Here is a 15,856-nt window from a genome sequence, read left to right on the forward strand (position 1 = left end):
GTCAGCATCCACACACTCTTTAACCGATCACCCCTGTATATGGAGAGTTTTCTCCTTCTATGATATGTGTTCTCTTTTTTTTCTTTAGCGTAACGCAGGCGTCGATTGCGTGTTTGAGGGTATTCTTGTGCGAAATAGTCCCCTCCCCCGCCGTTGTAGGTACGTGTATGTGTGCGCATGTGCGTTTCAGTCGTTGTTCTTTCGGCGTTGACGCACTTGTGTTTTGGCGTCTCACTTTGTGAAAGCGAGTTAACCGTATAGACCAGCGAAGACTTTGTTCTCTCTTTCCTCTGCAAGGATTCCATGGCTGTAAGAGGGAAGAGGTGGAAAAGGGGAAGGGGAGAGGTAGGAGAAAAGAAGGAAGAAGAATGCCACATCTGACCGTGTGCGTACATGCAGGCACACACCGGCAGACACGTCGGCTCACCCCTTCATCTCGCTCTCTAACACTCTTATCTTCTCTATTGCCCTCCTGTTGCACCCTGGTGCTTGCTGGAGCTTAAATCTCTTGTTTTGCTGTTTTTTTTTTCTCATGTTGTTGTTGTTAAGGTATGTTAAAGAAACAAAAAAGCTGAACAGGAGGGAGAAACGAAAAGACTTGCCATGACCCGAAACGTGACCCCCTCCCTCCCTCGTAACCTTGTCTTGTCCTTCCGTATTTGTGCGTGCTATCCTCTGCGCGGGCGCTTTGTTGGAATGCTGTGACGCGGCAAAGTCACTTGAGTGTCTCACCGTTTGTCGTCTTTCCTTTTCTCCGTGAGGACATCCCACGACTTCTCGTCTCTCCGTGGATGCGCGCGTGTGTGCGTAGGGAGGTGCGTTTGGCTGCCGTTTCTCTGCGTTCTATGAGTTTAGAGAGAGACAGAGAGAGCGAGAGTGACGTTGGACGGGTGCTTTGTGTGCTTTGTGTACGTGTGTGCCAGTCCTCGTTGTGCTTTCTTTCTTCCTCTAGGCATCACTGCCAACCTTGCGCCTCTCAGTGCAAGCGTGCGTGTTGGACGGCGAGTGTATTGCTGAGGCTGCAGATATGTCACTTGCTCACACCCAGGCACAAGCGCATGCGCACATACACACACGCACAGCCGCCGCCGGCTCCTCCGCCTCCCTCGTCTGCATGCTTTCCAGTTTTGATCGGTGCTCGCGAGCTTGCAGCCTCATCTGTTTTTCCTTTTTCGTTCACCGTGTTCTTGTTGCGTGGGGAGGGGTGCATGATCACCACAAAGAAACCCCTCTCTTCCCCCATACCTTCCTGGGACCTCCACGCTCCACCTTGACCGTCTTCTCCACCTTGTTCGCTGTCTCTTCTTCTTCCCCTCTGTCTTCCTCTTTGTTTCGTTTTTCTCTCCCCGTGTTTCCCACACATCCGCACACCCACATGTGTGCGTAAAGGCCCCAACTTCTTCAATGGACTTTCTGTTCGCGTTCAGGGCGGCCTTTTCTTTCGTTTGTTTGTCCTTATGTGTTTCTTCTTACAGCACCCCAAGGAGGCTCTTGTTTACTCATCTCTACGTTTTCTTGAGTTCTCTCCACCCGCTGCAGCCGGTGGCCACTATACCGACGTCTTTCTCTTTCGCTTATCGCCAGGCACTCACGCATACTCACGTTACCTTGTTCTTTCAAGCAAATGCACCTCTCCGTTTCGCGCAAAATTACTGTTTAATTTTTTTTTTCCATGTCCGATACTATACGATCGTTGGGTCCATCGCCAACGCCTTTGAGGCAGCGCATCATGCGTCGTGGAGAGTTTGCGACTCATTCTGAAAGCTCACTATTTTTTCCCCTCTCTCTTTCTCCGTTCCAAGTCGCTGCACACAGTCCTTCCTTGCAGCAGCATTCTTTTCAAGTAATTAGTTCCACCGTATACTAGTCGCTTCAAGACAGGCTGAGTCTTTCCCCTCTTTCATCGGCAGAGCATCATCGCTTTCGTCTGCTTTGGCCCCAACGCCTTGTTCGAGGGCCCCTCTCCACCCTTTTCCCTCTTTTTCTCTGCAAACGGTGTCACGCCTGCGCCGCGGCTCCTGGCGCAGCGCTCCACCGACGCAGGACCGAGTACTGCCCGATCCTGAGCAAGGCTCATGTGTCTGTGTTACTCCCTTGTTTCCCTCGTCTCTCAGATGGAGGAAACTCGTGCTTGTTTATTCAGTGGAGGTCGTTCTGTCCTTCGTAGCGGTACAAGATGCGCTCAACGAGATCCGCAATGCTTCGGTGATGTGCCTGGTTCTTTCCCTCTTGCAGCTAAGGAAGCATCAAATGTGGGGCGGCCCCCACACAAACCCATCTCCCTTTACGCGATCTGTTTTACTGCTAATATCGAATTTCTTATAACCTTGCGCTGTGTCGCACGCCTTGCCTCAGCTATCTTTCGTCGACCCATTTGTTAACGCTTGGGTATTCCAAGCAAAGGCTTAAACGAAAAAAAGAAAAAAAGAGGTGAACTTACACGCGGCACACGTGCGTCTTCGTCTTTTTGTTGTTGTTCTTCTTCTGCGTGGGCCTACTGCATCACCATGCGGATCACCTTACTGTGTAGCAGTGCTTTTCGACCTTAAACTGTGAGATGACTCCCTTGTGCATTACCTCACTTTCGAGAACGAGGGAAAGCGAGTGCTATCGGGGAGGGGGAATGAGCTGGAAGGGACAACGCCATGTGCGTCTCGTGCCACCCATCTCCCCACACGTTATTTCTTCGTTTTCTTTTCCGGGGATGCAACCCTCTTTTTTTTTTTCTCTGCTCAACCATTTCGTGATCCTTGATGTCATACTCTTTTACGAAGCAAGCGAGGGGTACGGTGTGTGAGGGACGCTCTTGATTGCACCGCGCCCTCTTGCGCCTTATGTGCGTGTGCGTGTGTCCATTCTGCTCTTTTCTGTTGTGTGCTAGTCTTTTCTCTTACTTCGTTTTTACTGGTACACGGGTATTGATGTGTGTTTCTCTGACGGCAATGTGAGGTTTGCAAGGAGGTGCACGGCTACCTGTCCTTCTGGCCCTCTTCTCTTCCTCGGCTCCGTTTCATTGACTCTGTGTTTAACACCCACAAACTCCAGTGCCCCCCTCCCCTCCCCCCACTCAATCACTTTCTCCTCTCTCTCTCCGCTGTTTTTCGTGTAACTCTCACGCACCACAGTTGCTTTTCGTGGACTGAGACATGAAGTAACCAAGGAGTGCACTGCTCATTACTGCACATATAGGTGCGTTGTGCGTGGCGGTCTCTCTGTTCGACTTGAGGGGTGAGCACGCACCCACACCCACACACATCTTTGCATATTCATGTGATCTGGTGAGCGACCTGGTTCAGCTAAGAAATGCAAAACAACATGCCGCGCTGCTGCGCTGCTGCCCTCTCCACCTACTGATCTCTTTACCTGACCACCTCCGGAAAAAAAAAGAGAAGCTTTCACCCAATGCTAAAGAAACGATGCAAATAAACAACACCCCGTGGTAGAAGGGCTATGGGCTGGGAGGGTGGTGTCCGTCGTGCTGTCTTTTCTGGTGTTTCTTACCCACCTCTCCGCACGTGGCTCAGCTGCGCATGTACGTTTCACAAGTCTATGTCGTTTGGTGTGTTTTCGCCATCACCACAGCCTCAAGAACCCCAATCGCTGGACTGAGGAGGCAGGTGGAGGTGGACTGGGCTGCTCTAGGAGTTTTCTTGAAATGGAGCTTTGCGCAGCTATCCGAGCACCTACTGAAGGGGTTGTCGTGGAAAGCGTGGGGTTATCGACAGTGCTACATGGACTGTTGCAGTGCTGCAACTCGTCAGCGTCTAATGGGAGATGTCAGCAAACTAGATGAGCTACTATGTTCTACCAGTACTACCCCCCAACAGCTGCGAAATGTTCAGGAAACAGAGAAGGCAAAACAATGTCCTAGCAAGTACGACTGGCGACGCATCGGGATGAGAATTGGAAAAAAAAGGAAAAGGAGGATCTGGTCTGACACTGTGTACACAAGGGCCTACACACCCATGCACGTCTGTGCATTTGCCGCTGCATTTATGTGTGTAGCTGTATGCCTTGTTCACCAGAAACATGGAAAGTAAAGGTGCCTCTACTCACGAAAGGGCGACTCGGTCTCACCCATTTTTGTGTACGGGCGTGCTTGCGTGCAGGAGGAGCCTTGGTGACCTCCTCGAAACCCACGATTCAGTACTCGTCAAGAGACGCACAGCCGCACTCAAAGGCGTGGGGCAAACAACAGCACGTCACCCCCCAAAAAAAAACAGAAGCAAAGTTCGTTGGGAATTAAAACATGAGAAGTAAATACCTGCGCTTCTGCACAGGCTCGCAGAGAAGGATCAAAAAGCTGATTTTTTGTGCACCACCGGTGCGTACATACGCGATTGCATGACGTGGACAACAGCAAACTACCTCGCTTTAACTGAGAAACACACCAAGAGGAGGAGACAGTGGGCGAAGGCCAATGGCGGGCATGAGCACGTAGGAGACGAAAAAAGGCAAAAAAAAACAAATCAGATGAACAGCCGCGACGGCTTGATGCATCATCGAACTCCACTCCCTCCCACCCTCTCCCACTCCCACATTGTCTCTCTTTCTCTCGGCCTTGAAAACGTCTTTGACTCTTCTGCGCGTGTACGTTCTGCTTCTCTCCTTCTCCGTCGTCGACTTCACTGGTGTCTCCGCGCCTGTGTGCATCGAGTTAGGAAGCCAACGCCGCAAACACGAGGAAAAAAAAGCACATCGACAACAGACGACGAGTTTACGGTGGATTTTATTGCCTCCCTCGAGTGCACTGCCACCCATCCCCCTCGGGCAGGTGCTGTCTCCCATTTTCTCGCCGTCTTTTTTTTTCTGGGCTTTGTTAATTAATTCTGTGCTGAGAGGAAGGAAGGAAGACGAAGGACGCTGGAGCAAAGTCAAGTAAACAACAAAACAGGGAAGCGGGTGGCTGCCCAAAACCACCCGTGCAGTTCATTTCACTTAAAAAGTGCGCTTGCAAGGCTGTTACTTTCTCCCCTTTACCAGGCCGCAGGAAGCAAAAAGTGGCACGCAGAGAGGAAAACTGATCTCGCTCGAATACAAGGAACGTGAAAAGTACGGACAAGCTACCGCACCAAAAGGAGGCGAGCGTGTGCGTGGAAGTGGCTACTCAGCAGGTTGGAGCGCTTGCAGGACAGGGTGACATCACGTATTGACTGTCTTGTTGGCTCTTCTCACCTTTTTTCCCTTTTTTCATCTCCTCGTTGTTCTCCACAGGTGACCTTTCATCATTGTTCTGTCCATGTGTGTTGTCTGTCGTGCATTTGCGTGAATTGTTTGAGCTCTTTGCCTGCTACCTCCTTCAGCTCACTCGAGGTGGCGTCTCCTTCGCCGACTTTGTGGATGTCTGTCGCTGTCTCTCTTTCTGCCTCCTTCGCTAGTGATCTGTTCTTGTAACTGTCGCTGTCTAGCCACTGCACCTCTTTTTTGGTTCGCCGCTTCTCCATATCTAGCTAGCATTTCCTTGGTTCCTAATTCTCCACCTCTTTTTTGTGTTGTTTTTATTCGGTGTGCCCCCCTCACCCAGTCAGCGTAGCTGTTCACCATGTCCACTGTGGTCCTCAGCAACCTCCCGATGGGGTGCATCGAGTCGGATATCCACCGGGCCTTACTCATGTATGGCACCGCCGTCCACATTGAGATGCATGTGAATGCATCTCAGGCCACTGTGACAATGCGCACGAAGCAGGAGGCCCAGGCACTGTTGAATCGACGCTCTGTGAACGTCATTGGCACCTCGGTGCGCGTGGACGCTCCGGTGCAGGGGCCACCACTGCAGCCGCAGCATCACCTGACTCAACAGCAGCAGGCGATGCCCCAATCACCGCAACATCTGCAGCAGCAACAGATAGGTGGCTACGGGTATGGTTCTGGTGATGGTGCCCAGCAGCAACAGCCCATCTACAGCAACATGGCACCGCAGCAGTATCCCCAACACGAGCTCAGTCGTCCGCCACAGCAGCACCTGCAGCCACAGCAGCTCTACCCACAACAACCACAGCAGATGCCCTTGCAGTCGCAACCGCAAAGCACGGGCAATTACATTACAAACTCCAGCCACAGAGGCGGCGGCAGTGGCCACGCAATCATGCCAACGCCTCCTCAGCCTTCTCGGCGTCTACGTGTGCTTGTGGAGGACTGTCGCTACCCGATTACCCGCGACGTACTCATGCAGATGTTCAGCATGATTGCTCCGCCCGTGAGTGTGTCGTGTGGCCCGTACGGCCCAACTACCACCGGCACGGTGGAGTTCGCGGACGCAGCGGCGGCGCAACAGGCCATGGACGAATTTCACAACAACGCAATCTATCCCAACTGCTGCTACATCAAGCTGTACTTTGAGCCGATGTGGGACCAATTCGACCCCGCGCAACCGCCTCAGCCGTTGCACCAACCGCACTTGTACGGCAACAGCAACAGCGCCTACGGCTATCCGACGCAAAGCTCCACCAACTCGCCGCCCTCGGGGCATGCGAATCCGTACGGTGTGACATCGCACGCCCCCGCTCAACCCGACGCGCCTGGCGCGGGCTGGGGCGGCGGCGATAGTGCCCGATGTTATAGCGGCTCCACCCCGTCAAATGCCGCGCCGCAGTCGCAGCATCCGCAGTCTGGGCAGTCCACAACCGATCCTAACAGTGGCGGCCGAGACGGCTATGGTGCCGGTTCAGGCTATGCGCACGACGGAGGCTCTGCAGTGCGACAGGGTGGCGAGGGTGAGGCTACTCGTGGAATGGCACCTGGGGCGATAGGGCGAGGTGGCCGGGGCACCATTCGGGGTGGTATCGTGGGTCGTGGGAGCGGTCCGGGGTCCGGCGCTGCCACCGGCTTCAGCCCGTACGACTCCTCAGGGGCACCGCCGGCGCGAGGTGGCGGTATCGGCGTCGTGCGCCCTCCGGGATCGCAGGTGAGCCCCTGCATCGTCTTGGTCAGCGGTGTGAACGAGTCGGTTCCTTTGTACGACCTATGGGTGCTATTAGAGGTTTTCGGCAACGTGAACTCGTTGAAACGGCAGTTTCGCGAGCGCACGAACGTGGTGGCGCAGTTCCAACACCCTGGCGATACCTTGACGGCGATTCAATACCTGCAGCACTGCCCGTTTCGCGGTGGTGTGCTGCGGCTGAAGCGCTTCAGCGGGTACCAAGCGCGGGAGGCGGAGTTGGAAACGAAGTCGGCGACTGATCCGACAGCTCAGGCTGCGGTTTTCACCACTGGTTATCACCACCGCACGCCGCCGCGAGCGCCAGTGAACGTGCGAGGCCGTGTGCGCCCAGACAAGAACCTATACATCACCAACCTCACGGAGGCCATCCAGGATGACGAGCTGAAGGGGATCATGAAGGAGGTCGGGTTTGAGCCAGACTCGTTCTACCGTCGAGGTCCTACAGGAGTCATTGTCGCCTATAAGGATACGGAGACGGCTGTAGACGCTCTCATCGCGGTACACGCCAAGGAGGTGCGCGGTCGCTTTCTCCGAGTGACCTTCTCACGCTTCCCACCAGGTCCGCGGCCCTTGCGCGACGGCGTGGACAAAGGAGACGAGGACGACGACGGGGATGCTGTGCAGTGCGGCGGTCAACAGGAGACGCCACCACCGCATCAGCAGCAGCAACAGCAGGCGGCTGAGCCACCACAGGAAAGCGAGGCAGCGCCTCAAGATTTTGCAGAGGCGCCGGTGCCGCCCCCGCCGCAGAAACCTGAGCCTCTTCCAGAGGGGGCGAACAGAGGCGAGGCGGAGTCGTCCGCACCTGAGGCATCACCAAAGACGACGAAGGCAAAGACGAGGGCTGCAAAGAGGTAGAGGTTCTGTGTGTAGTTTTGTAGGTTAGTCGCGCCTGGTTGCGTGAGGTTGGCCTCGGCGCCGCAAGAGGTATGACACGTGCGCAGCGAAGAGGTGAAGAGTGGGTGCGAAGGACATGCACATCCTGCCTATCGAGGATGGGTGCTTGGCGTGCGCTGCGTGTGATGAGCCTGTACCTGCGCCGGCCGCTTGAGTCGCTGTCGCTGATGCTGTCGTCAAAGGGTGTACTTGTTTTTTTGTGCTTGTACTCTTGGGTCTGGGGCCGCGTGAGGGACAATAAAGGAACTGCTGTCAGGTCAACCTATGCGGGCAGGCGGGGGCGGGGGAGGGGATGTACACTGCAAAAGGGATCGCCGCGTATAGCCTCGGACGGCCCATTACCACGGATGCTGCGTCGACTCTGCGCGGCGAATGCGAGCGAGAGCACGTGCGAAAGGCGTTCGAGCCGCCAGGCCTTTCCCTGTCGCTTCGGCGCCTTTGAAGCTCTCCTCAGTCAACTCAACTGCGCAAGACGCGTCATCGGCCCCTGTGTGCATGCCGTGTTTCCCAGCTACACCTTCACGAGCGCGCATACGTGACCGCCCCCCTGCCTCTCGGTGTGCATGAGCTCAGTAATTTCTCCAGCCCGTAATAAGCATGCTACCTGCGCACGTGCAGGTACTGTGCTGATCTCCCTGTTTTGCCCACCGATCTCGGCGCACGCGTTCGTGACGACTCTCGACGTAGGTGCCTATGCGTTTTGGTTCGTGCACGTGTGTACTCTCGTATTAGGACCCTCCTCCCTTTCTGTTTGCTTTTTGACGCTCCTCCGAGGACACGAGCTACACCTCCGTCAGCATGCGTCCCCCCTACTCACATTTAGAGAGTACACGAGTATGGATGTGGCTGGCTCGCTGGAGCAGGCGTGGGATCCATCCACGCCTGGTGCCGGCGCGCTCCGTGCCACTGCTATCGCCCAGCTCTACTTCCGGATGACCACTCATCACCCCCTGACGATCTTGGTGGTGGACACGATGTGCCTCGTCTTTGGGGCGGACGGCGTAACGGTGCAGGAGCTGGTGAACTACTTGGGGATCACCGAGGATCGGGTGCGGTTTGGTCTGGAGGGCATTCCCGCGGGAATGCGGTGCACTGCGCGGCAGCTGGAGTCGGAAGGGTCGTTTGTTGGAGCTGCGCCCGACGCATTGGAGGATGAGGATGCGGTGCAACGCGACCGACGCACTGGCGACGGAGAGGGGGGCTCCAAGGAGACTCGATACTACCTGAACTACAAGCAAATGTTGCCCCTTGTGTACGCCCATGTGACGCGTCTGCTGCTGTCTGCGTGCGTGACCGATGTGCCGCCATGTCGGTACGTGGAGTCTGTGAAACAGGCGCAGCTGGCGGCGTACCAGAAATTTGATACAAGCAATGCTTACGCCTTCTTTGCCTCCGGCCCCCCACCCCACGCAGAGGAAGCACAGGCGACCAGCGGCGGCGTCGGGCCGTCCGGCAGGGGCATCGACGATTACGTCGATATCTCAGAGGCAATGCGGCGCCGAAACGCGATTCGTGGTGTCCCCTGTCTCGGCTGTTCTTGCTACTTCCTTGTCGAGGAGTTTTGCGAAACCCTCACTCGCTGTCCGCGGTGCGGCAAGGACATCCTGAGCCTCTGCCTTCACTTCATCCAGACAAAGTTACAGGCACGTGTGAAGGAGAAGGAGACTCTGGTCACGCTGTTGCCACCGGTGAGGCAGATGTGGAAGCGCTTCGTTGCACGTGAACAGTCACAGACGCCGAGTGCCGCACCGGTGTCTTCGTTATTGACTGCCGAGACGCACAAGACAGCAGTGCACAACACCGCTGCGAGCACAGGTGCTTCCGCTGCTTCAGCTGTGCCACTTCTGAGGCTCCTGCTCGATTGCACGCTGGCCCGCGACCCGTTTTTGTTTCAGCAAGCTGCTGCATTCTTGTCGCTCTATAGCGCGCGCTTTGCCTCTGTGAGCGACGCGGCGAGTGTAGTGGATGTGCAGGAAATACTCACCGAGCGCGAGTATCAAGATCGGCTTCGGAGCTGCGCATCGCTAGCCGACCAGTTTCGCTCCCGCCACCGTCACGCCGCGTCGGTGCACGTGCGTCTTATTTCCCAGCGAGAGATTGACGCAGCGAGGCAGCAGGAAAGCCACCAGAAGCTGCTGAAGCGGGCAATGCTGCCACCTTGGCTGCGACACACAGCCGCGCTCGATGAACTCGGTGGCAGCCACATTTGCGCCAGCCCTAACAGCGGTACCGCCTCGACGCAGGGGGCGGAGATGGACGTGGCAAAGGAGCCTTGTGGAATAGAGGGCTCACGATTCGGAGAAATTAGCAAAGGATGCGTCTCCACTGGTGGAGCGGTCTGGACGGCAGAGAATAGCCTAGCCGGCTGCTCGGTAGCTGCGGCGTCTGCGCAGAAGCGTCAACGGGCCGCAACAGACACTGACGCGAAGGCAGCACTGACCCGAACCGCTTCCTTCATCACGGCGCACTACTACAATGACGAATTTGATGCGGTGGTCCTCCCTCAGTTGCGGCGTGTACGACGAACAAAGAAAGAGCCATCCATCGGAAACGAAAAACCGAGTGTTATATAAAGGTGCGCGCGCTTGTGGTTTTTGTCTGAGTCTACTCTGCAACGGCTGACACGCGTTACATCAAGCTGCGATTTTGTCGTTGCTGTTCCAGCGGTGTTTCATGCCAGCGCAGCGGAGGTGCAGCTGCCTCCGAAGAGGTCCATGCCAGAAGCACGGCACTGGTGCCGCGAAAACAAAATGACGAGAAGCAGTGAAGAAACATCCTAGCGGGCGCATGTTATCTTTGCAGTTGCTAACAAGTCTGTAGGTGTCTGCATGCATCCTCCTCTCCAGCCCCGTAGGGTGCCATGTGCGCCGTTCAGGTGGCAGCTGTTGAGCCCGGTCTGCTGAGACTCGTGAAAATGGAGGGGGGGGGTGAGGACATGTATCCAAAGGTCATATTTCACCGAATCAACCGCGGGACGACAGTATGCATGACTCTTCCATGCTGTCGACATATGCTCTTTCTTCGTGTGGACTGAACAACGTCGCAGTCCTTACTGGCCTAAATGGTCCATGTGGGCCCCTCTCTTTGGCGTGGGAAAGACGCGTTAGATCTTGTCGTCTTGTCTCTTCTCCCCCCTTTTTGCTTTCCCTCGAGCTTAACTTTATACCGTCAATGTCGATTTTCCTCATCCGGAAACACACGGTGTGTGTAGGCGCCTCTGTGCTGCCACTATCCAGATTGGCGCTGCTCCAAAACTGCTTCGGGACACTGTTGTCCATGTCTCTCTGTCCTTGTATGGCTCTCTACAGCAGCTCAATCGACCCTGTATCCCGTTTCTCCAACACGTTGTCCGCCTCAAGTAGCCCCCTCCCCCCTCAGTACACAGCCATGCGCAGGGCACCCCAAGTGTCCAGGCGCCCAAGTGAAACACGAAGGGTAGAAGACATGGAAGGCGTCCTCTCTCGCTGACGTTGTCCATCCTCCTTTTTGACCTTTCTTATTGAATGGGCTCTCTAATGAGGGCGACCACACTCTAGCTAGACACGTCGGCATACGTGCGAATCCCATAGCGCGATCGCTCCCATGCGCATTCTCCTTTCCCGTCTCTTGATCTCTTGTTCGCCAAGGTCGTAAAGTACTTACATTCGACAGCACCATTTTTGCCCTCGTCTATGCTTCTACTTCGCTCCCCTCTCTGTGCCGCGAGTTCACCCCGCCTTCATAGGGACCCACCACATACGCCCAGCGAATGAAGCGTTCGCTCTTTCTCTACTAATCGCCGGTGAGTTCGGCATTCTTTGGCATCCACTTAGAGCCAATTCACCTCCCTGTTGCCGCTCTGTCTTGTGTTTGCGTTCGTAGCGCGCGCGAGAGAGACGAAAATTCACTATGACAGGCTCAGCGCAGCTGCTCAGACACGTCTTTCAGTACCGGCGCTTTTTCTGTTTGCTTACCCGACGTCTGGGCGATCGGGGTGCGCGCGTGGGTCAGTGTGCGGGTGTGACTACTTTTTTTTGTTCTCACATCGTTTCGTCGATTCCTCACTGCTGTTACCGCCCTTGAGGCTGCAGCGCGCTTTTCTTTTCCGCTCTTCTCTTGGTGCTCTGTCCAAGTCAATCGCGCGGTCGCTCGCTCTCTCCTTCTGTGTGCCTCCCTCGTTGCTTCCCTTTTCCCTCTTCATCGGACTGCATGTCGCTTTTTTGCTCTATTTCCTGTCGTTGTCAATCGCGCCCCTCAGCACGGAGCGCGTCATTCTTTACAGTGAATTCCGTCGTACCGGCCTTCACTCCCAATCGTGCTCGCCTTTGCAGTCTCGGGACTACTATTCAGTGGACGGCTATTCCAGGGCGGAAGTCCGCGGTGGCGCGTCAGTTTTCTCCCTTACAGCTGCTGTGCAGCAATGAAGGTGCTTTTGCTGGTAGCGAACGGCTGAGTGAGCTGCTCTACGTTGAAGTGCACCTCCTCGGAGAGGAAACGGCACCTTCCCTACTACGGGAATTGCGCTTCGGGCAAGCCTACGGCAGTCCCCCCCCTGTGTCAATGCCAGCGCAAATCGCGCTGAACGTTTCTTTCGCGGCGTTACCTCTAACTCAACCACTGTTTTTCTATGAAACAGAAGCGCACGCCCTGATAGCAGGCAACTCCTCAGTGCGTGGTGCCTGGGTCTAGGGCCCCACGGCACAGGGAAGCCAAGCAGCTTCAGTCCCGGCCCTCGCTCTCTACTGGCGTGGGGAGCCTGCGCCTGGTGGCGGCCGGCACGGTGGAAGGGGTCTCTGAGGCGGTCTGCGGGGCGAGGGTGGGTGGGTGCAGCTCGAGTCTGCGGCCGTGCTCGGATGACTGGGGTCAGCGCATGGCTGTGGCGCGTGTCTAGCGCTGCGGCACACGGCGCGAGCTGCCTGTGGCGGGCTGGAGGAGGAGTGGCGTTTGGCTCATGTTGCGCGGCCGTGAATGGGCACACTGGAAAAATTTCTTCTGCTAGTTTGTTGTTTTACTCGCTTATGTTAACGGAGCATGCGTGTGGACGTGGCGAAGAGAGGAAGTTTGTGTTACAGCACATAACACGAGCACGTGATAGAGGATCGCCTTCATGAGGAGATGCCACTTGGTTACTGGACGCTGTGTAGCTCTTTCAGTGGGGATCACCTGTGGTACTGTAGGCAGCATGTATTAACCGTTGTGTATACTGTGGCGGCAAAGGATGTGCAGAGCCGTGCAGTTGCACCCAAACTGCTCCTGTTGACCAGCAGCGAAAAGCTGAATACGTGCACACCCGCTAACAGCGTGGATGGTGGGGTCGCCGAGAATCCTCCGTGTTGTCGTTGCTACCCAACTACCCTTCTATCTTTGGGCAGTGCGGTTTTCATTTTTGTCGTTGTGCCACCTCGTGTCCCTCTCTCTTGTTCTGTTCCCTTGCCTGCACGCGCTTCACCCACAAGTACACAAGAGCAACGAAGCGTACCCTTTCGTGCACCTGCGCTGGCTCGTGCCCAACCATATACGCCTCAGTGGTGCCACTAATATACCCTGCCATTCATTCAAGTAGTCTGCTTCACTTTTTGTTTTTGCCTTCCACAGTGGCTTTTGTCTACTGAAATGACGGAGCAGGTATCAATTGAGGCGACCATCCTCAAGGCGCTGTCGAGTACCGAGCGAGTGTTCTCGACAGATGTAGCAGAGTCGATTGGGGCCGACCACCAGGACGTCGTGGGTGCCGGTAAGTCGCTGGAGGCGGACAACTACATCCACTCGGAAATGGAGCAGAGGATGGTCCTAAAGCTCTCCAGCGAGGCTCTGCAGATTATGGAGAGCGGTAGCCCCGAGTACCGAGTCTGGAGTCTGCTCAAGGATGACAAGATGAGTCAGGAGGACGTAGCGAGCAAACTCGGCAAGGAGGCAACGGGGGTGGCGCTGGCCAACGGCATCAAGTCGAAGATGTTCAAGACGACAAAGGAGGCGGGGAAGGTCTTTCTGGAGCGCGTGCCGGGCAGCGAAAATGTCGTTGACACTGTTCGGGAGTTGCTAAAGGAGACTGCCGCCGCCGCGAACCAAATTGATGCCAAGGCGATGGAGACGCTCAAGAAGCGTAAGCTCGCGGCGATGGAGGCGAAGAAGGTCTTTGTGTATACAAAGGGGCCGTCATACGCTGTGGAACGTGCTGCGAAGGCAGTGGGGGACCTGACGCGCGAGATGCTCGCCGACGGCTCGTGGAAAGAGCGTCAGTTCAAGGAGTACAACTTCTCTGCACAGGGTGCGGAGGTGGGTGGCGGTGCACTGCATCCGCTCTTGAAGGTGCGCCAGGAGTTCCGCGAGATTCTCATGGAGCTTGGGTTCCAGGAGATGAGCACGCAGCATTGGGCAGAGGTGTCGTTCTGGAACTTTGACTCGCTCTTTATTCCCCAGCAGCATCCGGCGCGGGATCTGCAGGACACCTTCTTCCTGTCAAAGCCAGAGACCTCAAATGTGAGCGACTTGGAGTACGTGGAGCGCGTCAAGGCGCAGCACGAGGAGAGCTTCCGTACGCCGTGGAAGCTTGAGGAGGCAAGCCGCAACGTGCTGCGTACCCACACCACCGGCTCCTCAGCCTTCGTGCTAAAAAATCTCGCCAAATGTGCGAAGCGTGGTCCAGATGGCAAGCTGCACTTTACTCCTGGGCGGTACTATAGCATTGACCGCGTATTCCGCAACGAGGAGATGGACCGCACCCACTTGTGCGAGTTCCACCAAGTTGAGGGGTGCGTGATTGATCGCGACATCTCTCTTGCCAAAATGATGCACACTTTCGACTCCTTCTTCCGTCGCATTGGCGTTTCTCAGCTACGCTTCAAGCCCGCCTTCAACCCGTACACGGAGCCCTCAATGGAGATCTTTGGCTTCCACACCGGCCTGAACAAGTGGATCGAGGTGGGCAACAGCGGCCTCTTCCGACCAGAGCTGCTGCGCCCAATGGGCTTCGAAGACGACGTGGCAGTGATGGCTTGGGGGCTTTCGCTAGAGCGACCGACGATGATCAAGTACGGTATCAACAACATTCATGAGCTCTTTGGCCATCGTGTTGATATTCGCTCCATCAAGCGCGCCGCAATTGCCCGCTATTAGACGTGAGCGCACATGTTGGAGAGGGCGAAATGGGGTAAGTCGTCTTGCCCTTTGCTGGAGACTCATCTGCGGTTCAGAGGGTGGGGTGGCCTCTCTTTGGTTGTCCTTTGGGAAAATCTCTGCGCACACCATGTCCTTTGCTTGTGGTGTTCTTTGGCGCTGAACGTCTTCTCTTCTTCTCTGTTGCCACGTCCCTGGATAGTCAAGCAGGCGAGCAGTCATGGGTTTATGCAGCAAAGCACCAATTATTACGTTTTCGTGTAAGTGTGCGATGCTGGTGGTGTGCACACTCTCATGCACACCACCATCGCGCCTGAAAGTGCGGTTGTCCCATCCCTCACCGGAGAACGAGACGCTCGCTTGTGCGTACGTACGTAAGGATCCTAGTGATGTGCCCAGTTGCCGAACTTTTTCTTTCCCGGCTGCTCGTTGGTTGTGTTGTACTCTTTGGTCACCCGTTTCTTCGCGCACGTGTGTGTGCGTGTGCGTGTGTTCTTGTGGTTGCTCTTCATGTTGTGAAGGCGCGATGACTTTTGTGCTGCCGTCGCGCAGAGTCCCCCTCCTCCCAAGAGAGAGAGAGACAAAACGGATGAGACTTCGCGTATGAGTGATGTGCGTGGCTGTCGTCTGTGCCCCTCGTTCTCTTGCTTGCTTGCTTCTGCAGTTTACTCTTCCCCAAGTCCCTCTTGCCTTGTGAGAGTCTGAGATGGAGTGGGCTTGAGGACGCAAGACAAAAAAGGGAGCGGGGTGGAACCGTGAATGCAGGGGGGTGGGTGGGTGGGTCGGAGTGCGAGTGCAATCAGGTCGTAGCTTAGGCTATTTTTTTTTGGTCTCGTCTTTCTAACATCGTTGCCGTCGTGGCTGTGGTTGCGCTGCGCAGGGTGATGTTCCCATGCCAACAGCTTCTTCCACAGACACGCCTCT

At 55.7% G+C, this 15,856-nt stretch overlaps 3 protein-coding genes across 3 annotated transcripts, besides 1 other annotated feature; all 3 read left to right on the forward strand.

Moving 5' to 3' along the window:
• Positions 1-5,542: 5,542 nt before the first annotated feature.
• LPMP_320910 (hypothetical protein) lies at positions 5,543-7,798 on the forward strand (the record flags this gene model as incomplete). The annotated part of the gene is made up of 1 exon (XM_010703476.1): positions 5,543-7,798. The coding sequence occupies one exon, from the start codon at positions 5,543-5,545 to the stop codon at positions 7,796-7,798; it is 2,256 nt and encodes a 751-aa protein (XP_010701778.1).
• A 602-nt stretch (positions 7,799-8,400) lies between these two features.
• On the forward strand, positions 8,401-10,410 carry LPMP_320920 (hypothetical protein; the record flags this gene model as incomplete). The annotated part of the gene is made up of 1 exon (XM_010703477.1): positions 8,401-10,410. The coding sequence occupies one exon, from the start codon at positions 8,401-8,403 to the stop codon at positions 10,408-10,410; it is 2,010 nt and encodes a 669-aa protein (XP_010701779.1).
• Positions 10,411-12,540: 2,130 nt separating this feature from the next.
• Positions 12,541-12,802: a repeat region.
• A 627-nt stretch (positions 12,803-13,429) lies between these two features.
• Positions 13,430-14,932, forward strand: LPMP_320930 (phenylalanyl-tRNA synthetase alpha chain, putative; the record flags this gene model as incomplete). The annotated part of the gene is made up of 1 exon (XM_010703478.1): positions 13,430-14,932. The coding sequence occupies one exon, from the start codon at positions 13,430-13,432 to the stop codon at positions 14,930-14,932; it is 1,503 nt and encodes a 500-aa protein (XP_010701780.1).
• Between the last annotated feature and the right edge of the window lie 924 nt (positions 14,933-15,856).

The sequence above is a fragment of the Leishmania panamensis genome, assembly GCF_000755165.1.
Source record: "Leishmania panamensis strain MHOM/PA/94/PSC-1 chromosome 32 sequence".
NCBI lineage: Eukaryota > Euglenozoa > Kinetoplastea > Trypanosomatida > Trypanosomatidae > Leishmania > Leishmania panamensis.